Below are 25,229 nucleotides of genomic sequence, written 5' to 3'. Positions count from 1 at the left end.
ATATTATTGGAAGCGTGAGGGGTAAGTTAGTGTTAAGATGAAACTGTGAAGAGTCAGTGGTTGAGGTTTATTTTTGCAAAAATACCTCAGCATTATAGTCCTAATTTTTCTGACGAGTGCTTCAGTAACTACACGCTTACAATGGAAATTATGGGAGTTTTCCAGATAAATAGCAAAACGGGAGGGTGGCGGGAGAGGGGTCTAAAATATGGGAGACCCCTGGGAAAAACAAGAGCGATGCACTCTGACTACTATATTGTTGATAAACCGTGGTGGGCATTTCACTAAAAAGCCTCCTAGTGGCACTTTAAGAGAAAAACTCAATTATGGTGGAACAGTCAAGGTTCTCAAAGTTTTCCTTCATATTCAGAGAAGCAAGCTTTCAAAAATTGATTTAAAGTTGACATGCTGTACCATGTCATGTTCAATCTTCAGGTAAGCCTGCCATTGCCCATCGTGATCTGAAATCCAAAAACATCTTAGTGAAGAAGAATGGGACCTGCTGTATCGCTGACCTTGGACTGGCTGTGCGCCACGACTCTGCCACAGACACCATTGATATTGCACCCAATCACAGAGTGGGCACAAAAAGGTCAGTAATTCATCATTCGGCACCATTCACAGCGACGAATGTCTAGATCCTGTCTGCAGACACGCGCTTTCCCACATTTGTATTCCTGTGTGCAGAGATATGGCTTATAACTGAGTGTTTGCTTGAGCTGAGGGCTCTTTGTGTGCCTGTGAATATTAGTGTTGTGAAGCACTCTACGATTCAAGCTAGCGTGAGATTTGACAGAGGCTACTGAATGTGTGCGGTTTCATAAGACAGCACTTTATGGCTTTTTTTTGTGTGTGTTTGTGACGTAACGTCACTCTCACACCTACTTTCTACTTTCCTGTCAACTTTGTATTGTCTTTTGAAGTAGAGTAAAAAAAAAAAAAATGGAAGTGACATAACAAGCCATTTTTGACCCCATGCCTAATAATAGCCCAGATAGAAGTTACTCTGTTTTTGTTTTTTAAATTTTATTTATGCATTGTTTGTTATTTATATATTATCATATTTATTATATTGATATCAATTTAGTTATGGCAATATTTTTATGTGTGGTTTGTTTATTTGCAATGTGCAATAAAAGCAAAAAAATAACAAAAGTAAATTTTCTGTAGTTTAAGGGTAAAATAGTGTTTTGTTTTTTTGGTTTTCATCCCTTATTTAATTACTTTGAGATAATCAAAAAATTATTACAATTCTTATTACTATCATTTTATTTTTATGCATTAAAATGCATATTTATTGCTTAATAAAAATACACATTTATACATATTTATTTATTTCGGTTATTGCAACTTTCACTACTAAAGTTGAAGTTGGTTTTAATGCAAAAAAATCTAAATAAATGGCTTTTAATTGTAATCGTACGAAAATGAAGGTTTCACCAATCTTAACCCTGGAGGGGGACTGTATTGAAAGAGTAAACAGTTCTAAATATTTGGGGATATGGCTTGATAAACAGTTGGATCCCAATAATAATTCAAGTTTTGTAAAGAAGCTCAGGCCTAAATTGAGTCTTCTTTTTCATATTAAGTAGTGCCTTCCTCTCAAAGCAAGAAAAAGTATTATCCAAAGCTGTTTCCTTTCAGTGATGGATTATGGGGATGTAGTTTATATGCATGCAAACTTGTCATCATTAAAAAAGCCAGATAGTATATCATGCTGTTGAGTTGTGATGAATGCATCTTCACATACCCATCATTGTATTTTGAACAAAATGGTTGGATGGTTTTCCCTGCACTAAAGGAAAAAAATGCACATGCTTCTATACACCACTAGGACATTATTGGATAAATTGTCATCTTATTATATCTGAAAACTTTTGTCATATTATACTTGTAATCATAGTACACAACATTCTTACATAAATTACATAAATCTTTATAAATTACATTTAACTGTTCCTAGAGTGTGTACAGAGTTTGGTAAAACAACATTTTCCTCCTTTGGCCCTACATTATGGAATGAAATGCAATGTTATCAATGTAGAAACAATTCCATCTCTAAATGTTTTTAAAAATAGTTTGAAGTCTTACCTGGAATCATTTTGTCAATGTTTTGTGTAAATTTTATTTTGTGATATTTTACAAATGTGTGTTTTTGTATCTGAAACTTTTTGTGCTGCCATTTTGGCCAAGATTCCCTATGTAGAAGAGATGCATATCTCAATGGGAAATTTCTGGTAAAATAAAGGATAAATAAATAAAATAAAAATAACAATACCTTAATATTTGGAAATGTGTTATCAGCTCTAGGTCAAACGGTATGAATAACATGTAAAACTGCATAAAGTAGAAGAGATGCTATATAGGAACTCCATTACTGTCAAGGTTTCATTTCAGATTAGTTCAAATATAATGTGCCAAAAATATTTTAACAGTTGTAAATAATAATAATTATAACCTTTTACTTTTTAAATAACCCTAACAAATTTTATTTGCATCTATATATTTAAAGTAGGTGTGAACTTTTTTTATGGGTCATAGGGTTTAGTATACACATTCAATAATTCATTTCTAAGACAAGGGCCACAATTTGTTTTTAGCAAACCACTGTTTAATAAGAAAGAATAACAGAAACTGGTTAGTTTAGTTTAACTCTAGACCGGAAAACATGCCAAACCTTGATTTCACCACTGAGGTACATACCAGACATACATATATTCTTTCTATGTACTGTACACCTGTTATTAACATTTTAACAAAAATATGTACACTTTAAGATTCATGACATGCAAGCATTTTTTTTTTTCAGAATGATACAAAAAAACATATTCAGCCAACACAAGAGTGTTTCTAAGAATAAAGCACATTCATTTTCTTATTAGAGAGCCTTTCTTGTCATTGACCCATCAGGTAGCAGGACCCTCAGCAGGTCTTGAGTTGAATCTGAGGACACTCTCTGAGGGTGAGATGTGTGTTGTAAAGGACAGTCCTTTAGGTCTTGCTGTCACCACAGGAGTTCGTCACATCTCATCTACAGCGAGAGGCTCTCAGTATAGCACCCATTCACGTCTGTGCCCCCTGGACACCCACACACAGACAGACTCCTCCTGGGTGTGACAGACTGACACCCCCCACACAGTATACAACACCCACTGCCATCCCCTGCTGTGATGATAACCCAATGTGATTTCTGAATGTCAAAGCCTCACAGCCTTCTGTCCCCCGGGGCTCACTTAAGTGAACCGTCTCGCTCCGTCTTCTTGCTTTCTAAAGGAAAACCAAGTTTTAGGCCACCATACAACCACCAGCTGAATCTTTAAAACACTGTAGAGCAATCCTATTGAGCAACTGTTGCTCACTGCTGTGTTACATAACACAAAGAAGCTTTTTGAATGGATGGTTTGCCCAAAAATGAAAATTTATTTAGCATTTACTCACCCTCAAATGATTTCAAAACACTTTTTATTTCTGTTGAACACAAAAGAAGATATTTCGAAGAATGTTTTAAACGGGTAACCACTGACTTTCATAGTAGGAAAAAAGTCAATTCATATATTACTTATATTTGAATTAAATACATCTGTTTCAGTTTTAATTATACAAATCTGATGAGCGAATATTTGTAGTTTGTTCCAAAACATGTTTGTGTCCGTCTCTGTGTGAGGCTTGTTAATCTGAGGTTAATCTCTGATGTTAACAGGTATATGGCCCCTGAGGTGCTGGATGACTCCATTAACATGAGGCACTTTGAGTCTTTTAAAAGGGCAGATATCTATGCCTTGGGTCTGGTGTTTTGGGAGATTGCTCGCAGGTGTTCAATTGGAGGTAGGACACTTGGATGAAGCTGACAGTGACTAATACTAATATGTTTTCCAGTTTGCTGTTTATATTTTCTTTCTTCCTGCTTGTTGAGTTGCATACTAATGATGGCAATGCTGTCTCTCTCTTTTTCTCTGTCAGTATGTGTGTGAATATAATAGTGTAGTATGTGTGTCTATAAAAGGTTAAAGTGTGAAAGGGCACCTATTTTACAAGATGTAAGATAAGCCTTTGGTTGTCTCCAGAATGTGTCTGTAAAGTTTTAGCTCAAAATACCCATCAAATAATTCATTATAGCTCCAGAATCCGCCCATTTTGGTGTCTTGAGTACAGTTTGACTTTAAATGCAAATGAGCTGCTTCTCCCTGCCCACTGTTCCCACGTGCGTGTCTGCTTCTCCTACATTACATCAGATAAACAGCAGTCAGTGATAGAGACAGACACGGATGAAACTGAAATACAGCTGATTAGTCAAAAATACCAAGTATATTTGATTTATTTGTGGTGGATTTTATTCAAGCCTTTTTGAAACAATGAGTCACAAACGGATGCTGTTTGCACACAAAAATAATAGCGTTTACTGACACCATGCTGCCGTATTGATTATAGTGGTTAAGAATTACATAGCGATGTTACTGTCTTTATTACAAACATGCTCTGTTTTAAACTTATAAAAATTACAGAAAGTTGTAACCTGTTTTAATCCCAGTTTCTTTGCAAAAAATGTTCTATGGACATGTGTATACATGTTATTATAGAAACATGGGGTCTGTCAATCAAATTGGTGGGCAGGAAAAGGGCACTCCAACGTCACGTTGCAGTAGGCATCAAAATCACTGGGAATTGCATCGTATTTTAACATCAGGAAAATGTTGTGTACAAATTACTCCAATGTGACAGTGGACACACCGTACCTACAAATAGTTCTGTTCAAACCACTTGCAAAAGTTGATTTTCATCATAGGTGCCCTTTAAGCATTATAAAACTAAGGTGTAATTAAATGCAGCTTTTTATGTACATGTATATGCATTAGTATCCTGTTTATTTCTATATTTTCCATTATGTTTTTTTTTTTATTAATGATGACAGTGAAGCCCCAAAATAATAGCTATAATAGTAGTAATTTCTATTTTAAATCTTTATACTTTAAATTGCTTGCTTTTAACCATGTGTTAGGAAGACATTAAGGAAACACAAATAATTCAACATTTAATTAAATTTAGTGTGATTAAATGTTTTAGGTTATACAGATTAGAATAAGTATGTTGTTACATTTTTACATGACTGCATCTGTTTTGCTGAATGATGATAACTTGTTAGACTGAATGACATTTTGCCCAAAAAAGAGAATTTAGTGGCTTTGCAATGTTACATTGTTACTCTTAAAAGATATATGTTTATATATTGATGAGTAAATAACAGCATTAATACATAGGCAGATGTTAAAACATAATGATCAATTACCAATGACAATAAAATACATATTTTTAAAGTATGTAAAATCACTTTTTTCATAATTTGTCATTTTTATGCATAGACCAAAACTGTGGTTTTGAAATTGAAATTGAAGTTTATGCATTATCTGAAAGATGACAAAATAAGCTTTTCATTGATGTTTGGTTGGCTAGGATAAAACAATATTTAGCAGATATTTATTAAAATCTGGAACCTGCAGTTTCTGAAAAAAAATCTAAATACTAAGAAAATCTAATTTAAAGTTGTCCAAAATAAATTAAATAAAATAAATAATTTAAAAAATTTGTTTTAATAAATAAATAATAAATATCTTCGTGGAACATGATCTTTACATTATATTTTGAAGATTTTTGGAATAAAATTTTTGACCCATACATTTATTTTTGATTATTGCCAAAAATGTTCTTGTGCAAATATAAGACTATATAGACTTCAGACAATTCAAATTTTGTGATCCTGTCACATATTATCATATATAAAAATTCACTTCCAGATTGTTTTCAGACTTTTGAAGCCCCCTTACATTGCCCACACACTATTCTTAGAAATGAGGATTTCATTTGATAACAGTTTACATAACGATATACACGCTCATTTACTGTGTGCTCTTGTGGGCTAATTTATCCAGGCATCCATGAGGACTACCAGCTTCCCTACTATGACCTTGTACCATCGGATCCATCAGTAGAGGACATGAAGCGGGTAGTGTGTGACCAAAAGCTGCGTCCCAACATCCCAAACAGGTGGCAGAGCTGCGAGGTGAGCATCCTTCAGCTTGCTTTTTCTTCACTCTGTGGAGGATTTCATTTGTAGACGAAGCGATTGCCCAAAGCTGCTCCTTTTTCATCTCGTTGATCTCCATTTGATTGCATTCCCTCTCGTGTCTCTTCAATCGCTATCAGCATAATTGGAGACACCACTCTTTCCTCACTCAGTCTTGATGCGCTTTTGACTGCTATGAAAGGGAAGATTCGATTACATTCAATTTGCTGTCCTAAAAAGCCTCTAATCTAACTATCTGTTTGTAGAGCTCTTTCAGCTTGCCCTTGTAGAAAAGACATGTTTGATGACAGTGCCGGCCGATATTAAATGGCTGTTCTCTGATTTCCACACTTTGTAAGTTGTTATTTGGGGAAAAGCAGATGCAGAGAACAGGTTTATTAGATCAGGCTGTAAATGATATTCTGGATGAAACACTGGGACTCTATGCTATGCTATCAAGTGTTTGGCATTTTCGTAACTTATGTTGAATGTCAGGTTTTTAATCGCATTATTATTTTTATTTTTATAATTGTTCATGATTTTTTTAAAGGTGCAGTAGCTGCCAAAATGCTAACCGGTTAGCATAATATCTTTGAAACAGTCCCTCCCCTGCTGTCCTAAGCCACACCTCCTGAAACATGAGCACATGCACATTAAAGGGCCATGAAACCCCCTCGTTTCAGCAGGGTGTTTTCACACCTCTACTTTGGAAAAAGCCAAAAAAGCGGGCGTGTCCAGCTCTGTTTAGGGGGGAGTGTCGGAGGAAGAAATGAGGCTTGGTGTGGGAGTGTCTATTTGGGCGCGCTGAATTTCAGAGTCAAAACACACAACCACAGCGGACAATGTGACTGTGTTTACATGGACATCTGTAGTCGAATTATTTGGCAAATTATTAAATGGTGGACTTTAACTGCAGTTTGGCTCTTTCATTCAGGGAATTCATTCATGTCCCTCCCAACAAACGTGATATTTGATTCGAGGAGCTGCTCTAAGCGTGTATTTTTCATGCAATGTTTGATACCGCACGGCGAATGAGAGAAAAAAAAAACTCAGCATTTCCCGGAAACTTAGATGCACACGGCAGGTAGTGTCAGAAAGCCGCGTGTGTTATTCCGGTCACAAAATCCAATACGAGGTTATAGTTTGGTTGTAACTGTTAGTGCTAACTTGTTTACACTGGTGCAATAGTTTGTTTGATACGAATAAAATACGAACTGAATAAACAAAGAGCACTGGTCGCTCACTTACCAAATCTGTAGAGACAGGACAATCCACTGTCAGGGTATGGGGTTGATGAAGAGGCGAGGACCCAAATGCAGGAAATGAAGAATTTAATGAAAAAATAAAACAAAAACAAAACTCAAATCTCCCCATGTGGGGAAAAACACAACATTATATTACACACTCAACTAGACAAGATCTGGAACTTTTCAAGACAATACTTTAAACCGCTGTTGTAGAATGGAAATCAGCAACAGGGAAGGGAACAATCAATAACGGACCAGCACAGAACAGAGCACACTAGGAGAATAAATAGGAAAGACAAACCAATAAACAGACAGGCGGACAGGTGAAAATAATAATTACAAACAAGGTAACAAGGTGGGTGGGACAAGACAATAGACGGGAGAGCGCATGACACAGAGAGACCATACAAGCCATGCGCTCACATAACACAACACTGAAGCACACGACAAAAGCACGTGACCACAATGTAAACACCGAGCCACGTGCTTTGACAAAAGACGCAAGACACGAGCACACGATGAATGAAAACTCACCGTGCGCTCACACATGCAGCATGCATGCTTCATCCCAGCGCCGACCAAAACCGAAACCAACAAGACTGAGACGCTGGGAATGAAACACCATGCTGCTGACAGACGAAAACACAAACACGAGTACAAGAGCGCACGCGTCTGAGGGACGCAGAGCGCGCGCACGGCCGCGTCAAGCAGGAGCGCGCACACTCTGCGTACACCAACGACGGCGTGCGCGCACACAGAGACAGAAACAGGACCAGACACGAGTAGTGTCCGAGATCTGCCACCAAAACAAGAATTTACAAGATCAGAGTGGCAGAACCCTGACACTACCCCCCCCCAAAAGGGACGCCACCTGGCGTCCCTAAAGGGAACATCCAACAAGGTACAAGACAGACAAGAAACACCACAAGACAACAAAACAGGCAACATCAACAAACACAAGACAGGGAGGTGAACAGGCAAGACATGAAGGGGGTGAGGGAGGGGAGCCAAGTCAGACCCAACAAGACAAACAAGGGAGGGATGGGAGGGCAAAACCAGGGAGGATCAGGAGGGACAGTCCAGGGTGGGTTCAGCGGGTCGGGAGCCCCGACAGGGAACCAGGGTGAAGCCGGAGGATCCATCCAGGGTGGAAGAGGGGAACACCAGGGAGGAGCAGGGGTACGACCCAGGGAGAGTCTGTGAGGGGAAACAAGGCAGGAGGTCTGTAGAGAGCCGGTTGGGCTGGAGGCGACTTGACAAGAGCCGGCTGGACAGAAGGCCTGAGGGGAGCCGGCTGGACAGAAGGCCGCTGCTGGGGAGCCGGCAGGGCTGAAGGCGGCTGGGCTGAGGCTGGAGGCCTGTGGGGAGCCGGCTGGGCTGGAGGCCTGTGGGGAACCGGCTGGGCTGGAGGCCTGTGGGGAGCCGGCTGGGCTGGAGGCCTGTGGGGAGCCGGCTGGGCTGGAGGCCTGTGGGGAGCCGGCTGGGCTAGAGGCCTGTGGGGAGCCGGCAGGGCAGGGAGCCGGGCTGGGGCCGGCTGGGCAAGACGTCTGGGTGGCGCCGGCAGGGCAAGGAGCCGGGCTGTGGCTGGCTGGACAAGACGTCTGGGTGGCGCCGGCAGAGCAAGGAGCCTGGGTGGCGCCGGCAGGGCAAGACGCCTGGGTGGCGCTGGCAGGGCAAGACGCCTGGGTGGCGCCGGCAGGGCAAGAGCCTGGGTGGCGCCGGCAGGGCAAGACGTCTGGGTGGCGCCGGCAGGGCAAAGAACCGGGCTGGGGCCGGCTGGGCAAGACGTCTGGGTGGCGCCGGCAGGGCAAGACGTCTGGGTGGCGCCGGCAGGGCAAGACGTCTGGTTGATGCCGGCAGGGCACGACGTCTGGGTGGCGCCGGCAGGGCAAGAAGCCAGGCTGGGGCCGGCTGGGCAAGACGTCTGGGTGGTGCCAGCAGGGCAAGGAGCCGGACTGGGACCGGCACTGAGCTGCGCTCAGGGGCTGGAGCCGACACTGGAGGGCGCTCAGGGGCTGGAGCCGACACTGGAGGGCGCTCAGGGGCTGGAGCCGACACTGGAGGGCGCTCTGGGGCTGGAGCCGACACTGGAGGGCGCTCTGGGGCTGGAGCCGACACTGGTGGGCGCTCTGGGGCTGGAGCCGACACTGGAGGGCGCTCTGGGGCTGGAGCCGACACTGGAGGGCGCTCTGGGGCTGGAGCCGACACTGCAGCAGAGGTCTTCCTCTTTAACCTCCGCTTCTGAGTGCGGGTCAGCCCATGAGGGCTGGACATGGGCTGGGAGGCGGCGCTGTTGGTGGTGCGAGAGATCCTCTCCTCCTGAAGGATCCCTTTCTCCTGCTGCTGAACCATGTGATTAATAAATTGCTGGTATGACCAGCCCACCATTCTCTGGATCTGCAGAGGAAGAAGGGGCTTGTCCAGAGCAAAATTTAGGTGGGTCATAAGCAGCCAGTCATTAAAATTCAGCCCCTCAGCTGCCTTGCGGAATTTCTCCGCAAACTCCTCCAAATTTAAGCCACACTGTTTCAGTGACTGCAAATGCAGCAACTTAGTAATGCGGCTAGCGAAGGAGCCATCTTCACTCCGCTGGGTCCTCATTCTGGCTGGTCCGTTCTGTCAGGGTATGGGGGTGATGAAGAGGCGAGGACCCAAATGCAGGAAATGAAGAATTTAATGAAAAAATAAAACAAAAACAAAACTCAAATCTCCCCATGTGGGGAAAAACACAACATTATATTACACACTCAACTAGACAAGATCTGGAACTTTTCAAGACAATACTTTAAACCGCTGTTGTAGAATGGAAATCAGCAACAGGGAAGGGAACAATCAATAACGGACCAGCACAGAACAGAGCACACTAGGAGAATAAATAGGAAAGACAAACCAATAAACAGACAGGCGGACAGGTGAAAATAATAATTACAAACAAGGTAACAAGGTGGGTGGGACAAGACAATAGACGGGAGAGCGCATGACACAGAGAGACCATACAAGCCATGCGCTCACATAACACAACACTGAAGCACACGACAAAAGCACGTGACCACAATGTAAACACCGAGCCACGTGCTTTGACAAAAGACGCAAGACACGAGCACACGATGAATGAAAACACTCACCATGCGCTCACACATGCAGCATGCATGCTTCATCCCAGCGCCGACCAAAACCGAAACTAACAAGACTGAGACGCTGGGAATGAAACACCATGCTGCTGACAGACGAAAACACAAACACGAGTACAAGAGCGCACGCGTCTGAGGGACGCAGAGCGCGCGCGCGGTCGCGTCAAGCAGGAGCGCGCACACTCTGTGTACACCCACGACGGCGTGCGCGCACACAGAGACAGAAACAGGACCAGACACGAGTAGTGTCCGAGATCTGCCACCAAAACAAGAATTTACAAGATCAGAGTGGCAGAACCCTGACAATCCACAGCAACTAGAGCCGCGTCTTTATTAAGAGAAGACTACAAGCGAATCCGGATCTCAGCGTTTGCAGATGAGAACAGCTCTCAGGTAAACAATAATCCTCCTTAGACATGTAAGTTATTGTTGTTGCGCGTCGCATACACTGTTAATCCACACGTGACGCCAGCTGCGCTCTCACAGAGAGAAAATGAAAACAAAACTTAACTGCAGCAAACTCTAAAAGCAACACTTCACGCTTGTTTTGCCAACACAACGTGGCGTCTCTGTCGTCTACACTCTGACAGTAATGAATATTAATGAAGTTGCACAATAGAGCGCGCTGATTGGTTTGAACCAAGCCTTACTCATGCATTAATGCATCACACTGTAAGACGTAATATGACTCACTCTGGCACAGACGTCCAGTCTGCACGCTGGAATACAACGCTATTATGTCATGGCCGTGACGCAGCTTCAAAAATTTGTTTCAAACCGGAAGTACGAATTTGCTTGAAATAACGCAAAAACAACCAATTTACACTTTTTAGTGAAATATAGGTGTCCTAATAGTGTTTTTAGCAGTGTGGGACACATATACGACTGTCAACAGCTCAAAAAATGTGTTTTGGTGTTTCATGACCCTTTAAAGGTTACAGTAGACAACCCGCTAGATCAGGGGTTCTTAACTTTTTTCACCACGGGGCCCACTTCCTTCTCCAATCAATTTCTGAAGGACCACATGTCTTACATTTTCTCTAAAATGTTTTGTATGAAATGCTCATTTAAACCTTTATTTATTAACAAATAAAAACAAATAAATATATATTGTTATGCCTTCTATTATTTCCTATTATCAGCATTTTATAAAAAATCTATAATTTTATTTACTATACTTATAATACTTACTATAATACTTATAATACTTACTATAATTTGTACCTTTATTTACCAAATATATATTATTAATTAAAACAACACATATTGGGAGATTGCAGGGAGATTGCAAAAGACCAGCTACTGCTTTGAACTGGACCGACTGAATCTACTATTAAATATCTACTATTTAAAAATATACAGACAAATGTTAAACACCCTAAATCTGTTGAAACACGTCAATCTGATGGTAGTTAAGTTTGCAGCTGGATAATATTGGGAGATCACTGACAGGAACAGAGAACAGCTCCTCCAGAGCGGGTCTGAAGCTCATATGCAAGTTTATTTTATAGTCTATGGCAGAAACAACATTGAGCCTCGCTAGATCCTCCTGTATGGGCGCGTGTCCGTTATAAAAAACTCACAGGGCAACTTAAATAGCTCACACAAAAATACACAAAGAGAGACTTTCACTTCACGGATATTTTGTGAATGAACAGACTTACGTATACTAGTTGCAGATTCAATCATGAGGCTATTTTTGCGCTGAGTTTAAAGTAATCAAGGAGAGAACAGGAGAAAGTGCATTATTTAATCATTTTAATATAGCATGTTATTAATGAAGCCCCAAAATTATAGTATAATATTGATATCTGCTGGATCACTAAGGCCCACTATTGGGCCGCGGACCACTGGTTGAGAATCCCTGCGCTGGATCATGTCATTCGCCAGTTAGAAACCTTTACAGTACTTTATAATACCACAATTCCAAATGAAAAACTGTATTATATCTAACACGTGTTCAGTTATGTAGCAAGCAGAACTTGTCATAATGTGGAATATTTCATGCATGCAAGCATCGCTGGTCTAACTTTCTCACACTCTTTGTTTTAAAGCGACTACTCTATGCTTAGTGGTTGGCCGACAGCATGCAGGAATTACTCGTATTACTAAGCCACACTTCCATGCTATTTCAGACCGAATATTCAGAGTAGTCTGCCTTCTTAAAAAGTACTGCAGTAGTGACAGCTTTTGTACCTTTATTTCTAAGAGTGCATCCATGTGGAAAAAAGTGATTACCCCATAGAGCCAGTTGAGTCTGAAAGCGCACACTCGTTTACTCATCCACCAATCTCCAAAAGCTGCATGCACCAGAAAGCACTGTCGCAAGTGAGCATTATGCCTACCCATCTGTAATATGTCCTATTTGCCTCTATGAATTATATGTCACTGTTCATTTGTCACATTTATGGTGTTATTTGGTTAGAGAGAGAGAACAAAAACACCTGCCTGTGGGTACAAAGTAATGAGCAAATGTAGGAAATGAAATCGATCCCTCAGAAACTACCTTAGAATAGCAGACACTCCACATAAATTGTACTACTTTTCTATTCTGATATCATTAGTTTCAGTTTGTTAATAAATGTGACCCTGGACCACTAAAACTCTTATGTCTTGCACAGGTCGATTTGTGGGAAAATAAACATTGTCTGACTCAAAGTGATAAAGATTTTTTCTTGTTGTTGAAAAGTCATTAAGGGTGGCATGGTGGCTCAGTGGTTAGCAATGCCACTTAACAGCAAGAAGCTGGTCCAAGTCCCGGTTGGGTCAGTTGCAGTTTGCAATTTCTCCTGTGTTCATGTGAGTTTCTTCTGGGTGCTCCGGTTTCCCCCTCAGTCTAAAGATATGTGTTCTAGGTGAATTGAATAAACTAAATTATCCATAGTGTATGTGTGTGAATGTGAGTGTGTATGGGTGTTTCTCAGTAATGGGTTTCGGCTGGAAGGGCATTCACTTTGTAAAACATATGCTGGATAAGTTGGTGGTTTATTTCACTGTGGCGATGACTTAACCTAAATATGTACCAAACTGTGAATTTTGTGTGCAGTTACACAAATGTTGGATAAAAATGTGAAGTAAGTTGTTTTTATAATATCTGTTTAAATTTCATTGAAAATAATTTCAAATATTATATTAGGGCAAAATATCTCAGCCAATATTTATTTGTGATTAAAGAAGATTAATAAGATCAAATAATCTTGTAATTGAATTAGATTTTTTTTAAAAAGTTTCAAATGATTATATGTTTTTTAAAAATGTAATCGTTTCACAGCCCTAATGTAGACACATTAAGAAGAAGTGGGATGATATTCAGTTCTGATGTGACCCAAAGATCCTGCTCGCCTTGCGTAAGAAAGTTCGAAATACTTTAAGTTAAAGGTTTTCTATACACACAGGTACATTTAATAGAAAAAGCTGTCTAGACGGTTCATTTGAGTGTAAAGGATGAGAGAAGGCCACGTCAGATTGTTCACAGCAGGTTCTTTGCATTAAACGACTACAATGAGAACATATCATCTCCAACTCAATTCTGGGGCTTTTCTGAAGCAGCTAAATGATATGAGCTCTTTCACATGTTAGCCTTATAGGGATTTCTTTACATGACCTTACTGTAAGTATTGCACTGAACACTTATGTTTGCCCAAGTCTGCAGATTCAATTTATGGTCTTGAAAATTACAATAAAATCTTTGGCTGAATAGCTTTGAATAGCTTTAGGAGCCAAATAACCTTTTTGTTTGCAGTGTTAATTCATAAACAGCATAATTTTTTGATAAAGCTGGGTTTTCAGAAGCGCTTCTGTACATTGAATTATAGCTTATTTCTAGATTTAAGTTCTGTAAGTGGTTTATTTATAAACTAATTTTGAGAGGATTGTGTGCTTATGATTGACCACTGATGCCACATTAGCTATCATATGATTGACTAATCAGATGAATCCAAATGCATATAAAAATCCAGATTTCCTTACCTTAGTCATCTTCGCCGTGAAGAATTCTCCATCCATCCCTACTCCTCCCTGTCTTTCTTAGAATAATCCAGGACAGGGTGGCATGGTGGCTCAGTTGCTAGCACTGTTGCCTCACAGCAAGAACGTCGCTGGTTTGAGTCCTGGCTGGGCCAGTTGGCGTTTCTGTGTGGAGTTTGCATGTTCTCCCGATGCTCACGTGGGCTTTACTCCGGGTACTCCGGTTTCCTTCCACAGCCCAAAGACATGCGCTATAGGTGAATTGGGTAAACCAAATTATCACAGTATATGAGTGTTTTAGTACTGGGCATTCACCGCGTAACCATATGCTGGTATGGTTGGTGGTTCATTTATCTTCTGAGTATCTTCTGAGCTCAGGGCTCTCTCCTGGGACAGCATACCAAACATGCTTTATAATCAATCATCAGCTAAGTGTGAACTCTTTAAGTTTTAGTTAAATACATTTTGTTACTTTTTTATTCACTCTAGTGATAGTGACTTTATTTGAACCTTATGAATATTTATCTGAACTGTAAGAATACTTATTCCTGTTTGCAGAAAAATGGTTTCTAACATATTTTTTTACAGACGGTTTAATCATACAATTGGACATCATGTTAACCAATAATATTTGTGGGGACAATGCATTAAAAACAATTTATAACACAAATTTATTATATAGTTTATTTTTATTACATAAAACTTTAAAAAAATAAAGGTAACTTTTTTTTCATCTTTTGTGGTAAATTTTGCATTCTATTTGTTAATTTATGTGTTTATGATGCTTTTCAATGATACATTTTAAATAGTGGCAATTTTCCCTTTAATTGTGTATATACAGTTGAAGTCAGAATTATTAGCCCCTCTTAAATCTTTTTTTATTTTTTAAATATTTCCCAAATTATGCTTAACAAAGCAAGGACATTTTCACAGCATGTCTGATAATATTTGTTCTTCTGGAGAAAGTCTTGTTTTATTTTGGCCAGAATAAAAGCAGTTAGGAATTTTAAAAAAACAATTTTAAGGTAAAAATTATTAGCTCCTTTAATCTATTTTTTTTTTCAACTGTCTACAGAACAAACCATCATTATGCAATAACTTGCCTAATTACCCTAACCTGCTTTGTTAACCTAATTAACCTAGTTAAGCCTTTAAATGCCACTTTAAGCTGTATAAAAGTGTCTTGAAGAATATCTAGTAAAATATTATTTACTGTCATCATGGCAAAGAGAAAATAAATAAGTTATTAGAAATGAGGTATTAAAACTATTATGTTTAGAAATGTGTTAAAAAAATCTCTACGTTAAACAGAAATTGGTGAAAAAATAAACAGGGGGGGGGGGGGGGGGGCTAATAATTCAGGGGGGCTTATAATTCTGACTTCAACTGTATATTGAAAAATTTTATATTGAACTTGATTTGGCATCATGTGCAGGACCTTTTTAACTCTGACACAAATGCTCATCCAAATAAATTTCCTGACTGTCATCAATGTTGAATACATTTTTAATATTCAGTAACAATAGAAATATATTGCAGAAGATCCCCTAATTTACAGCAGCCCTTTCTTTTACTGCGTGTATAGGAGAGACTGAGAATGCAGACAGAAAATTAGAGATGTGTTTATCACAATTATACAGCTTTAAAAAAAGATCTATTTTTCTAGTTTAATTAGGTATGGGATTGAAATTATTGATTGAAAATTCAGTTACTAAACATTACAATAAGACTACAAATGTTAACGTTAGAATATTTCATTAGACTTAAAAAGCTTTTATTAATCTTTGGTGATGTTGATTTTTTTGGGTTATTGTCTGATAATGTGTTATAAAGTAATCATAATCCTATTACAAGTGAAACTCTTTTATTCATTAGTTAAATAATACATTTCAGTTGTAATAAACCTTATTTTCACCGCTGATTTTAATGCATTAACTAACATTTACTAATTAGACTTCATTATTATACTTCATTATCTTTCTACAGTTTAATTTGGTTGAAACATTACTCTGAGCATGTATATACAGTAAAATCAATATTAAATTAACCATAAGTCATAAGAGTACTCAAACAAAATGTGAATCCAAAAAACAGAGAATTGTCAAGTAGTCTCGTAGTGTTTTCCATAGCTGAAGGTTTTGATGTTCTTATCTGTCCACAGGCTTTGCGTGTGATGGCCAAGATCATGAGAGAATGCTGGTACGCCAATGGAGGCGCTCGTCTCACCGCGCTGAGAGTCAAGAAGTCACTGTCCCAGCTCAGTCAACAAGAGGGCATCAAGATATAAAGGCAAACTCATCATCTTTCCACTGCCTGTCCGCTCGCTCCACACATCCAGAGAGCTCAGCGATAGAGCTTCATCCTCTGAGGAGCTTTACCTCAATCAGGGATTCCGAAGGACCAGATTTAATTGGTGCTCTTCCCTGTTAAGGTTAGGATTAGGATTAGTCTATGAAAAAAATACATGCAAAATCACCTCAGACAACCTTTACTAGGAATCAGTCACTCATGCTTTAACCGGTGAGTGAATAAAACAACTCAACCGACAGCCATTCAGTGTCATTTATGTGATTTGCAAGCTGGACTTGACTTATTTCTGTATATAGCCTGATGTCTATAGATGTACATATCTTGCTTACGTATACTTGTTCGTTCGTGCAGTCACAGGTAGGCAGACACACAGGCATACTGTGTGTGTGTGTGTGTGTGTGTGTGTGTGTGTGTGTGTGTATATATGTTTATTTTTAGTCCCAGAAAGTGCCACTGTTCTGAATAACTCACATTTGATGAAAAAAGAAGTTTGTTAGTATCAAGCACTTGTTTGCAAAGGAAATCAGAAAATGATCATGTTCTGCTAACATTGACTCTGAAGTCTCGTCTCATTACACAGAAGTAGTTTCAATGCTAAAGTGATAGCTCACCCAAAAAAGAAAGTGTCCTAATATTTATTCACACTCAAGTGATTCTAAACTGAATTTCTTTCTTCTGTTGAATGCAAAAACTAGATATTCTAAAGAATAGTGGTGGGAAAAAAGCATCCATTGACATCTGTTGTAAACCTAGATTCATTGGAAATACATCCCCTGGGCTACGTTTTTTTTTGCAAAAATGGGCTTCGACTAATGTTTGCCTGCAGTTTCTGGGTGAAACAAATGCTACGGGCGCTATGCTGCTAGCAACATTTGTTCATTTTCAGACTACTGACAATTACAGAGGCATACATCTAGGAATAAAGGATTGTTTTTGTGCAATTCATTGCACGTTACTGAATAAATGCTTCAAAAGCAACTTAAATCCATCTATGGATTGTAATCTAATGTGTTTGACTCACCTGCTTATCTCTGTATAGACGACATCTCCAGCGTGGTCAGTTTCTTGAAATCCGATTTTGAGTCCAGTGAAGGACAGTTCTATTAAATGGTTAAAAAGAGGATGTAAAAATCCTGATAAAGCTATGCGGCTAAGTTTTCTCGTCATGCTTGTTTTTGAAAACACCATCAGATGTGTTTAGGGAAGGGGATGGGTCAGTCGATCGCAAAGTGATATGTGCGCAACAAGGCTCGACTTCTCATGGACAGTGGACGGGAAGGACGTGTAAATAGCATTTATAAGATAACTTATCCCAGTATTTGAGATTTGCAAACATGTACACAGCGCCCTTTAGTGGATTTGTCATCACAAGCTGCAGTGAAATGTCAGTTTATGTCATGTTTCACATGATTGTAGACATTGGCAAGTATTTCCAATGAGCCTGGGTCATCCATAGTACACTGTAAAAAGTGAGTCATTTACTTAAATTAACAGTTCCCAATTTTGTTGGGTTTACTCACTTTTTAACAAAAGAAGTGAATCGCTTTTTAAAGTTAGGAACAAAAATACAATGAAGTCAAAGGCTGCTGCTTTCCAACATTCTCCAATATATCTTTCTTTATGTTTAACATCAAACTCCTACACATTTGGGATATTCAGATAATGATGAAATTTTGGGGTGGACTGGTCATTGTTAATGACAGAGAGCAAATGAGGGCATCATAGACATCCTTTCTGCATATTAGAAGCAGCTGGCAATGCCGCCTGATGGGACCAGTTTAAAAAAAAAACAGTCTGGGTCACTCATGAAAGCCACTTGTACAAAGGCCAACTCAGTTACAGCGCATCTGCTCTAATCTGTGTGTTTTTTAGGCAGGAAAGTATGGTGTTGTTGATCATATCTGATTAGATTTGTCTGCACTACAATAATTAACAGTTTCCATTCATGCACACTGAGACTTTAAAGAGATTAGTCACCCCAAAATTAAAATGGTCGTCATTTACTCACCCAAAAGATATTCTGGGGGATAGCCTGTACACGTTCCTCAAGCTAAGTGATCCAGGCTTAATTTTGCTTTACATGTTGTTTTTATATCAGTGCAAGACACCATTTTGATTGTTTTCTATGTGACCTTCACACATACATAGCGTGTGCATAATTAGTACGAGTTAATATTCTGATCACATTTTCCCAAGCACATTTACCACTTACAACCCAGATTAATCTTAATAACTACTATTCATTTCGTATTTAATCATGAATCACATCATGATAAGTGGTGTATAATTGTTTTGACAACAAGAAGCGCTGCCCTATATTCAGATGTGCTATTAATGGGTTTAGATTACCCAAAAAGGATTTTTTTATGTGCATATGACTGTCCTTTTCTGTCAAATCCAGTTGATGTTATTGTGAGTATTCGATTTGGCTTTTTAGGCAATGGCCAGGTAATTTTATTTATTTATTTTTTTAAAAAGCTGTCCAATAAATCCATCCATAATAAATAGTTCCTAACATGGCTTCGGGAGGTTTATAAGAACAATATCCACATTTAAAACTTCATAAACCGTTTTGTCTCTCTTCACTGTGTTTCTTAGTTTGCACTCATGAATCAACATCATTTTAAATTAGGAATAAATGCAGTTTATTGGACTAGTTTTGGTCTTCTGATTTAAATTATATATATATATATATATATATATATATATATATATATATATATATATATATATATATATAATGTATAATATTTATTAAATAACTCAGTTTGGATTTGACTGAAAGAAGAAAGTCAAGTACACCTATGATGCCTTCAGGATGAGTAAATCTTGGCATTACTTTCCTTTTTGTGTGAACTAACTCTTCAAATAGTATCCTTTCGGAGATAGAGATGAAGATATCAATAAAAAGTAAAAAATCATTAAATGCCTACAAGAAAGATGCAGTACTTTAGAAACTGTTACTATTTTTTGAGACCAGCGGTCTATATAGAATGTCAAGAAGTACAGTTATTCTCAGAAACAAAGCTAGTGAATCTTGAAGCATGACCTTTGCTTAATGAGTGATAAGTACCATAAAACGATCATTTAAAAAGGAGCTTTTAATGTTTCAGGGTTAGGAAATAAAGTGACTAGCATCTCCATTTTCTCATGTAACACTGTTTGAAGAATTCATCTTTCAGAATCTGGCTGTAGGTTTTGAGAGTTCATTTTAAGTCCATTGTCAGTCATGAAGGCTCATTTTCCTCAGCACCTTGCTGTTCTTATACTTGAACATTTTAGGAAACTTGGGGTCATGTGTAAGGATTATAGACAACTCGTACTGTTAGACACTGCAGTTTCTGCAAAATAGTGCTAATGAAGTTCATTGGTTAATGGTTTAACCCCTGACTCTTCACTTTAATTCTTGAAATGTTTTCTTCTCAACCTGGACTTTTTGTCTGCTGCCCCAGTGAGAATTGATTATGTCTTAAATGGATCGTTCATCCAAAAATTAAAATTTTCTTACCATTTGCTCACATTCAAAAGGTTCTGGATTTCTTTCTTTTGTTGAACACAAAAAAATATATTGTGAAGAATGCTGGAAAAAAACATCTGTTGCCATCTATAGTGGGAAATATACAAAAACATACTGTGGAAATCAATGGCTGCTTTTTGTTAACATTCTTCATCACATTTTTTCTTTGTGTTCAACAGAAGAATCAAACTCAAGCAGGTTTTTGACAAATGGAGGATGAGTAAATGTTGACAGAATTGTCATTTTAGACCTTTTTAATGTAGCTGTAAAAAGAAAAGGGGAAAAACGAAATTATCTCTAAAAAATTTACATATCTCAGTATAAAGCTTTTTTTTCACTTAAAAATGATCATCACTTAGAAAATGAGTGAATTAGTGCATTTTACAAAATTAATAAAAGCTAATGAGTGATGGGCTAAAAAAAGATCAGAATTAGGACTTGCACAATAATTATGCAGACACTGTAGTCATTAAGCCGCAGTGTATCTTGTGGATGTATCGTGTCGCTCAGTCTGTATTTGGTCAAGCTAAGCAATAAGTGCTCCTTTATTGATTACTGATTATTTTATTATTGAGGCAAAAAGAGCACTGAGAGTAAATGAATGTGTTTTATGTCTCTCATCAAACTCTCATCTCCCAACATTTCTCTCCTTTTTTTTTAGAAAGTCTATAGACACTTTAGAGAAATGTGTCTTTATTCTGTCTGCCATATATAAAGCAGGAAGGATCTTTAGGGGTGTCTTTTATCTTTAACAGTCCAGACAGATGAAATCTTAACACTATTTAAAAATGAGGGCAGGAAAATTGGATAGTTTACCTAAAAGTGAACAATTTCATCATTTGCTCGTACTCATGTCATTCCATTGACTTTTACTCATCTCCAAAATGCAAATGCAGACCTTTTAAATGAGGTCTGAGGTTTTAAATGAATCGTTTCAAAGAATTAGTTCATCCAAAAATGACAACTCTGTAACTGATTACTCAGTCTCATGTCGTTCCAATCCCCTGAGTTTATCTTCAGAAAACAAATTAAGCATTTTTAAATCAAGTCCGAGAGCTCTCATTCTCTATAGACCACAAGAGTCCCGACCCAAAAAAGGAACCAAAAGCTTTGTCAAAGTATTCCATGTGGCTTTAATTGTTCAACTGTAATCACACGAAGCTTCGAGAAGACAAGCACTGTATGGCCCAGAGTAATCGCGCACCCTGATATGAGCCATTAAACAGAAAAACAAAGTCATTTTACAGTTTTTGGTTACTTTACTGGATTTTGATTGTCTATGAAGGATGAGGGAGCTCTCAGATTTCATTTAAAATACCGTCATCTGGTATTGGAATGACAGGAAGGTGAGTAATTCAATATTTTCAGGTTGAACTAACCCTTTAAAGTAGTGTTTCTGAACCACGTTCCTGGAAAACCACCAGCTCTGCACATTTTCCATGTCTCCTTAACCAAACACACCTGATTCAGATCATCAGCTCTTTAGCAGAGACTAAAAGGCCTGTTATGGGTGTGACAGACAAAGGCGACATACAAAACATGCAGTGTTGGTGGTCCTCCAAGATTGTGGTTGAGAAACACTGCTTAGAAGTACTTGTAGCCAATGTTTTGACACTTCAAAACCTGTGCTCATCTTTGAGAAACCAGAGCAACATCTGTCCATCTTTTGAAAAACATCCACTCGTCTTCGAAACACAGATATTTTTCATAAAGCCTGAGAGATTTTAAAAGTCTGTGATCAAAACGTTGACACTTATTTTCAAAACACACTTCAAACTGTTTTTTAAAGCCAGTGTAGCCAAATGTTTGACATTCTAGAGATTTGCTCATATTCAAAAGACAAATTAAAAAATTTTAATTAAATAAAAGCAATTTCTCCAAACCTGTTGGGAGTTAAATCTAAAAGCATGTAACTAAAACTGATGCTTCAAAAACCTATGAGATCTTTTGAATGAAATCTTATTGGTTTTTGTCTATTCAACCAAAACCTTGCACCCACTTTAAATGCTATCACTTGATTGAATGAGCGTTATCAGTGGTTATCAGCTGATAGATATGGGCCAGTAGGGGCCTTCTGCGTCTACTAGTAGGCTCAGAAGGCTGTTATCATCCATCCACATGGTTAATCAGCTATACTAATAGAGAAGACTCCAGATCCAGATCTGTTTTTACATTACTGTGATGGTTAAGTTGGAGCTGGGGTAGATATTAATAAAATACAATTAATGGGAAATTTAAGAAGTTATATGAATAAATCTCATGGTTAATCAGTTATACCAATAGAGAAGACTCCAGATTCAGATCTGTTTTTACATCACTGTGACTGTTTGGTTTAGGGTTGGGTTATTGGTAGACATTAATAAAAATCAATCAATGGGAAATTTAATAAATAATATAAATAATTCTCATTAACTTCCGGCCGCAGCAGTATGCAATCTATAGCTGATTAACCATGTGGATGGATGATAACAGCTTTCTGAGCCTACCAGTAGGCCCAGAACGTCCCTACTGGCCTATATCTACACTGAAAAAAGGTGTTGCATTCAGAATTGTTGCAAACAATTTATTTGTGTTGAATTTAAACAAACAAATTAAGTTTAGTAATGTTCAACTTAATTTGTTTGTTTAAATTCAACACAAATGAATTCTTTACAACCACTTAACGTAAATCCAAGGAGTAAATCCAAGGAATCTGAATTTTTTTTTCAGTGCATCAGCTACTGATAACATCCATTGAATCAAGTAGCATTTGAATTGGCTAAAATTGGCTTGAAACATAGATGATGTACTCTTCTCTTTTTCTATAAAACCTCATTGATTTCTGTTCATGAAGAACATCTTTGTCACAGAAATCAATACAAATTGAGCTATCACATCTCTTCAGAAGACTTTTGAACTCAAATGCTCTATCAATGTCAATTCCATCTGTAAAATTCAGGAACTTTAAAGGTTCATGAACATTTTAAAGCATTAAAGTTCAAATTTGATGAATGTTTAGTGGACTGAATGGAATGGATTTTTAAAAAAATACTTGTGTTGCAAAGATTAAAAAAGAAGCACAGTTTTGGAATGGCATGAGAGTAAATAATCTGAATTTTCAGTTCTTCATCTCCAACAATCACCAGCTGCCTTCAGTATATTTTACTAGTCAAAGATTCAATCAGAAGTCTAGTTTACTGTAGAGGCCTACATAATTTCAGCCATTTTTACCAATTTTCTTGCGTCAACTGTATTAGGAAACGTGACTTGTGCAGTATTTTCAATGTGTGTTTAGGAATAGGGTCACTGTCACTCTACAGTAGCACCACAACGTCCTGCAACCCACACTGTAACGAACCCAATCAGTCAATCAGTCAATCAATCAATTGCACAAAACATCAGGAAATGATGTGGGAAGCCACCAGTAAGAGTTACGCTGTGATATGCAATCTCACTGTGTTCTCCAGTGCAATACAAGTGCCTCGCTTTTTTAAGGAAATCACAAACTCTTGGTAGCTCCAACTTCGCACATACTGAAGGAATCTGTATTATTACCTGATAGTTGAAGGTCATACCTCTTGTTCATTCCAAGGTTTTGAACAAACGTTGTCATATGAATCATTCCAGAAGCCTTTTTATATTCAGTGCCTACAATATTGTCGGTGGAAAAAAATGTAAGTTATTTCGGGGGGTTTCAGTCACGTTGAAGCAGACATCTTACACTACAGTGCAACACCCAAACATAACTCATGTCAAAGCATTATACCTCTTTGGACCAATCATTTACCTCGGTGTACATAACGGTTTGTTCATTTGATTCGTACAAAGTGAAAGCGGTTTGCATTGTTTGTTTGTTTTGTCAGTGCTAGTATTGTATTGCTCTCCATATACTTTTAATGTTTGGGAGTCGTGAGAAAGCCTTGTTTTATTTTTCTCAATGTCACGTTGTCATTCAGAGTAGAGTTTTCACAGGTCATGCCGAGTTGAATTAGTTTCATGATGAGATGAAATACTGAGAATAAGAATGCTTAAGGATGTCTACTAAGTATAGCTTTGTTATTGTCTGTATGTTGTAAATTTGAAATCCATGTTAATAAAGAAAAAAAAGTTCTTTATCTTGGAGAAGGCCAACTTTTATAGTGAACTTTTTTTCACTCTCATTCAGAGAATGGATAGTTTTTAATACTCATGTCCAGGGCTTAAGTTGAAATCTGATCCAGCACCTCATTTTACCGATCCCCCTCCTCAACTGCCCTCCTCCCCTCACTTTCCCTTTTCTCCCATTCTTATCGGCTCCAGTAAAGCGTCACGCCTCCACAAGCGCGCGCTTATTTTTTTACCTAACTCATCGAGTAACATGAAATTCACATATATTCTAATTTAAGCATGTGTAAGTAATATAAAATGTTTACATATGTGCGAGTTCATTATCTGAGATGTAGAATGCAGGGAAAGCGGTGGCATAATGAGACACTGCAGCACTGCTGAAGATTGTTGGTGTTTACAGCAGTTTGACTGATAAATCTGAATTTGTAGCTAAATTGTTAACAGTGCCAAACAGCATTTCTCGTTATTTACGTCCTTATTTACATCCTCGCAACAATATACCGTTAATGCTAGAAACTGTGCATGCAATTGATCAATTTTACCAAATTAAAAATACTCACAGGTTGAGGCTCACAATCCACAGCTCCAACTATTATGGTTGGAGCTGCTCCTTCTTTGAGTTTTCAGCCAAATCCAGCACTGAACTGGTAGAGATTTTGAAAGCTGTCTTTTGTCAAATGCTAGCTATATATTTTCTATATTTTCTGAAACAAATTCAACTGTAAGCACCTCTGACTTTGTATCGTATCCTTTGAAAGCCCAAATACAGAAACAGAATGAGCTCTGTGGAAATGGCAGTGTTTGGACGGCATTTTAGCTTTCTCTGCTGTAACATTACAGTGTCTCTGGCCACGCCCCTTCACTGTGCAGTGTGTGTGCGTGGTATATACGTGTAACCGGAAACCCTTGTGATC

General features: G+C 38.4%; 1 protein-coding gene across 1 annotated transcript in view; it reads left to right on the top strand.

Annotated features, from left to right (window-relative positions):
• tgfbr1a (transforming growth factor, beta receptor 1 a) overlaps positions 1-17,325 on the top strand; it is a 75,980-nt gene extending 58,655 nt beyond the window's left edge. The window contains 4 exon segments of the mRNA NM_001037683.2: positions 436-592; positions 3,701-3,825; positions 5,925-6,055; positions 16,564-17,325. Of these exon segments, the coding sequence (NP_001032772.2) occupies positions 436-592; positions 3,701-3,825; positions 5,925-6,055; positions 16,564-16,689 (539 nt within the window). The 3' untranslated portion in view covers positions 16,690-17,325.
• The last annotated feature ends 7,904 nt before the right edge of the window (positions 17,326-25,229 follow it).

The sequence above is a fragment of the Danio rerio genome, chromosome 2 (genome assembly GCF_049306965.1).
Source record: "Danio rerio strain Tuebingen ecotype United States chromosome 2, GRCz12tu, whole genome shotgun sequence".
Classification (NCBI taxonomy): domain Eukaryota; kingdom Metazoa; phylum Chordata; class Actinopteri; order Cypriniformes; family Danionidae; genus Danio; species Danio rerio.
Note: the sequence above shows the minus strand (reverse complement) of the source record. Positions and strands in the feature narration are given on the sequence as shown.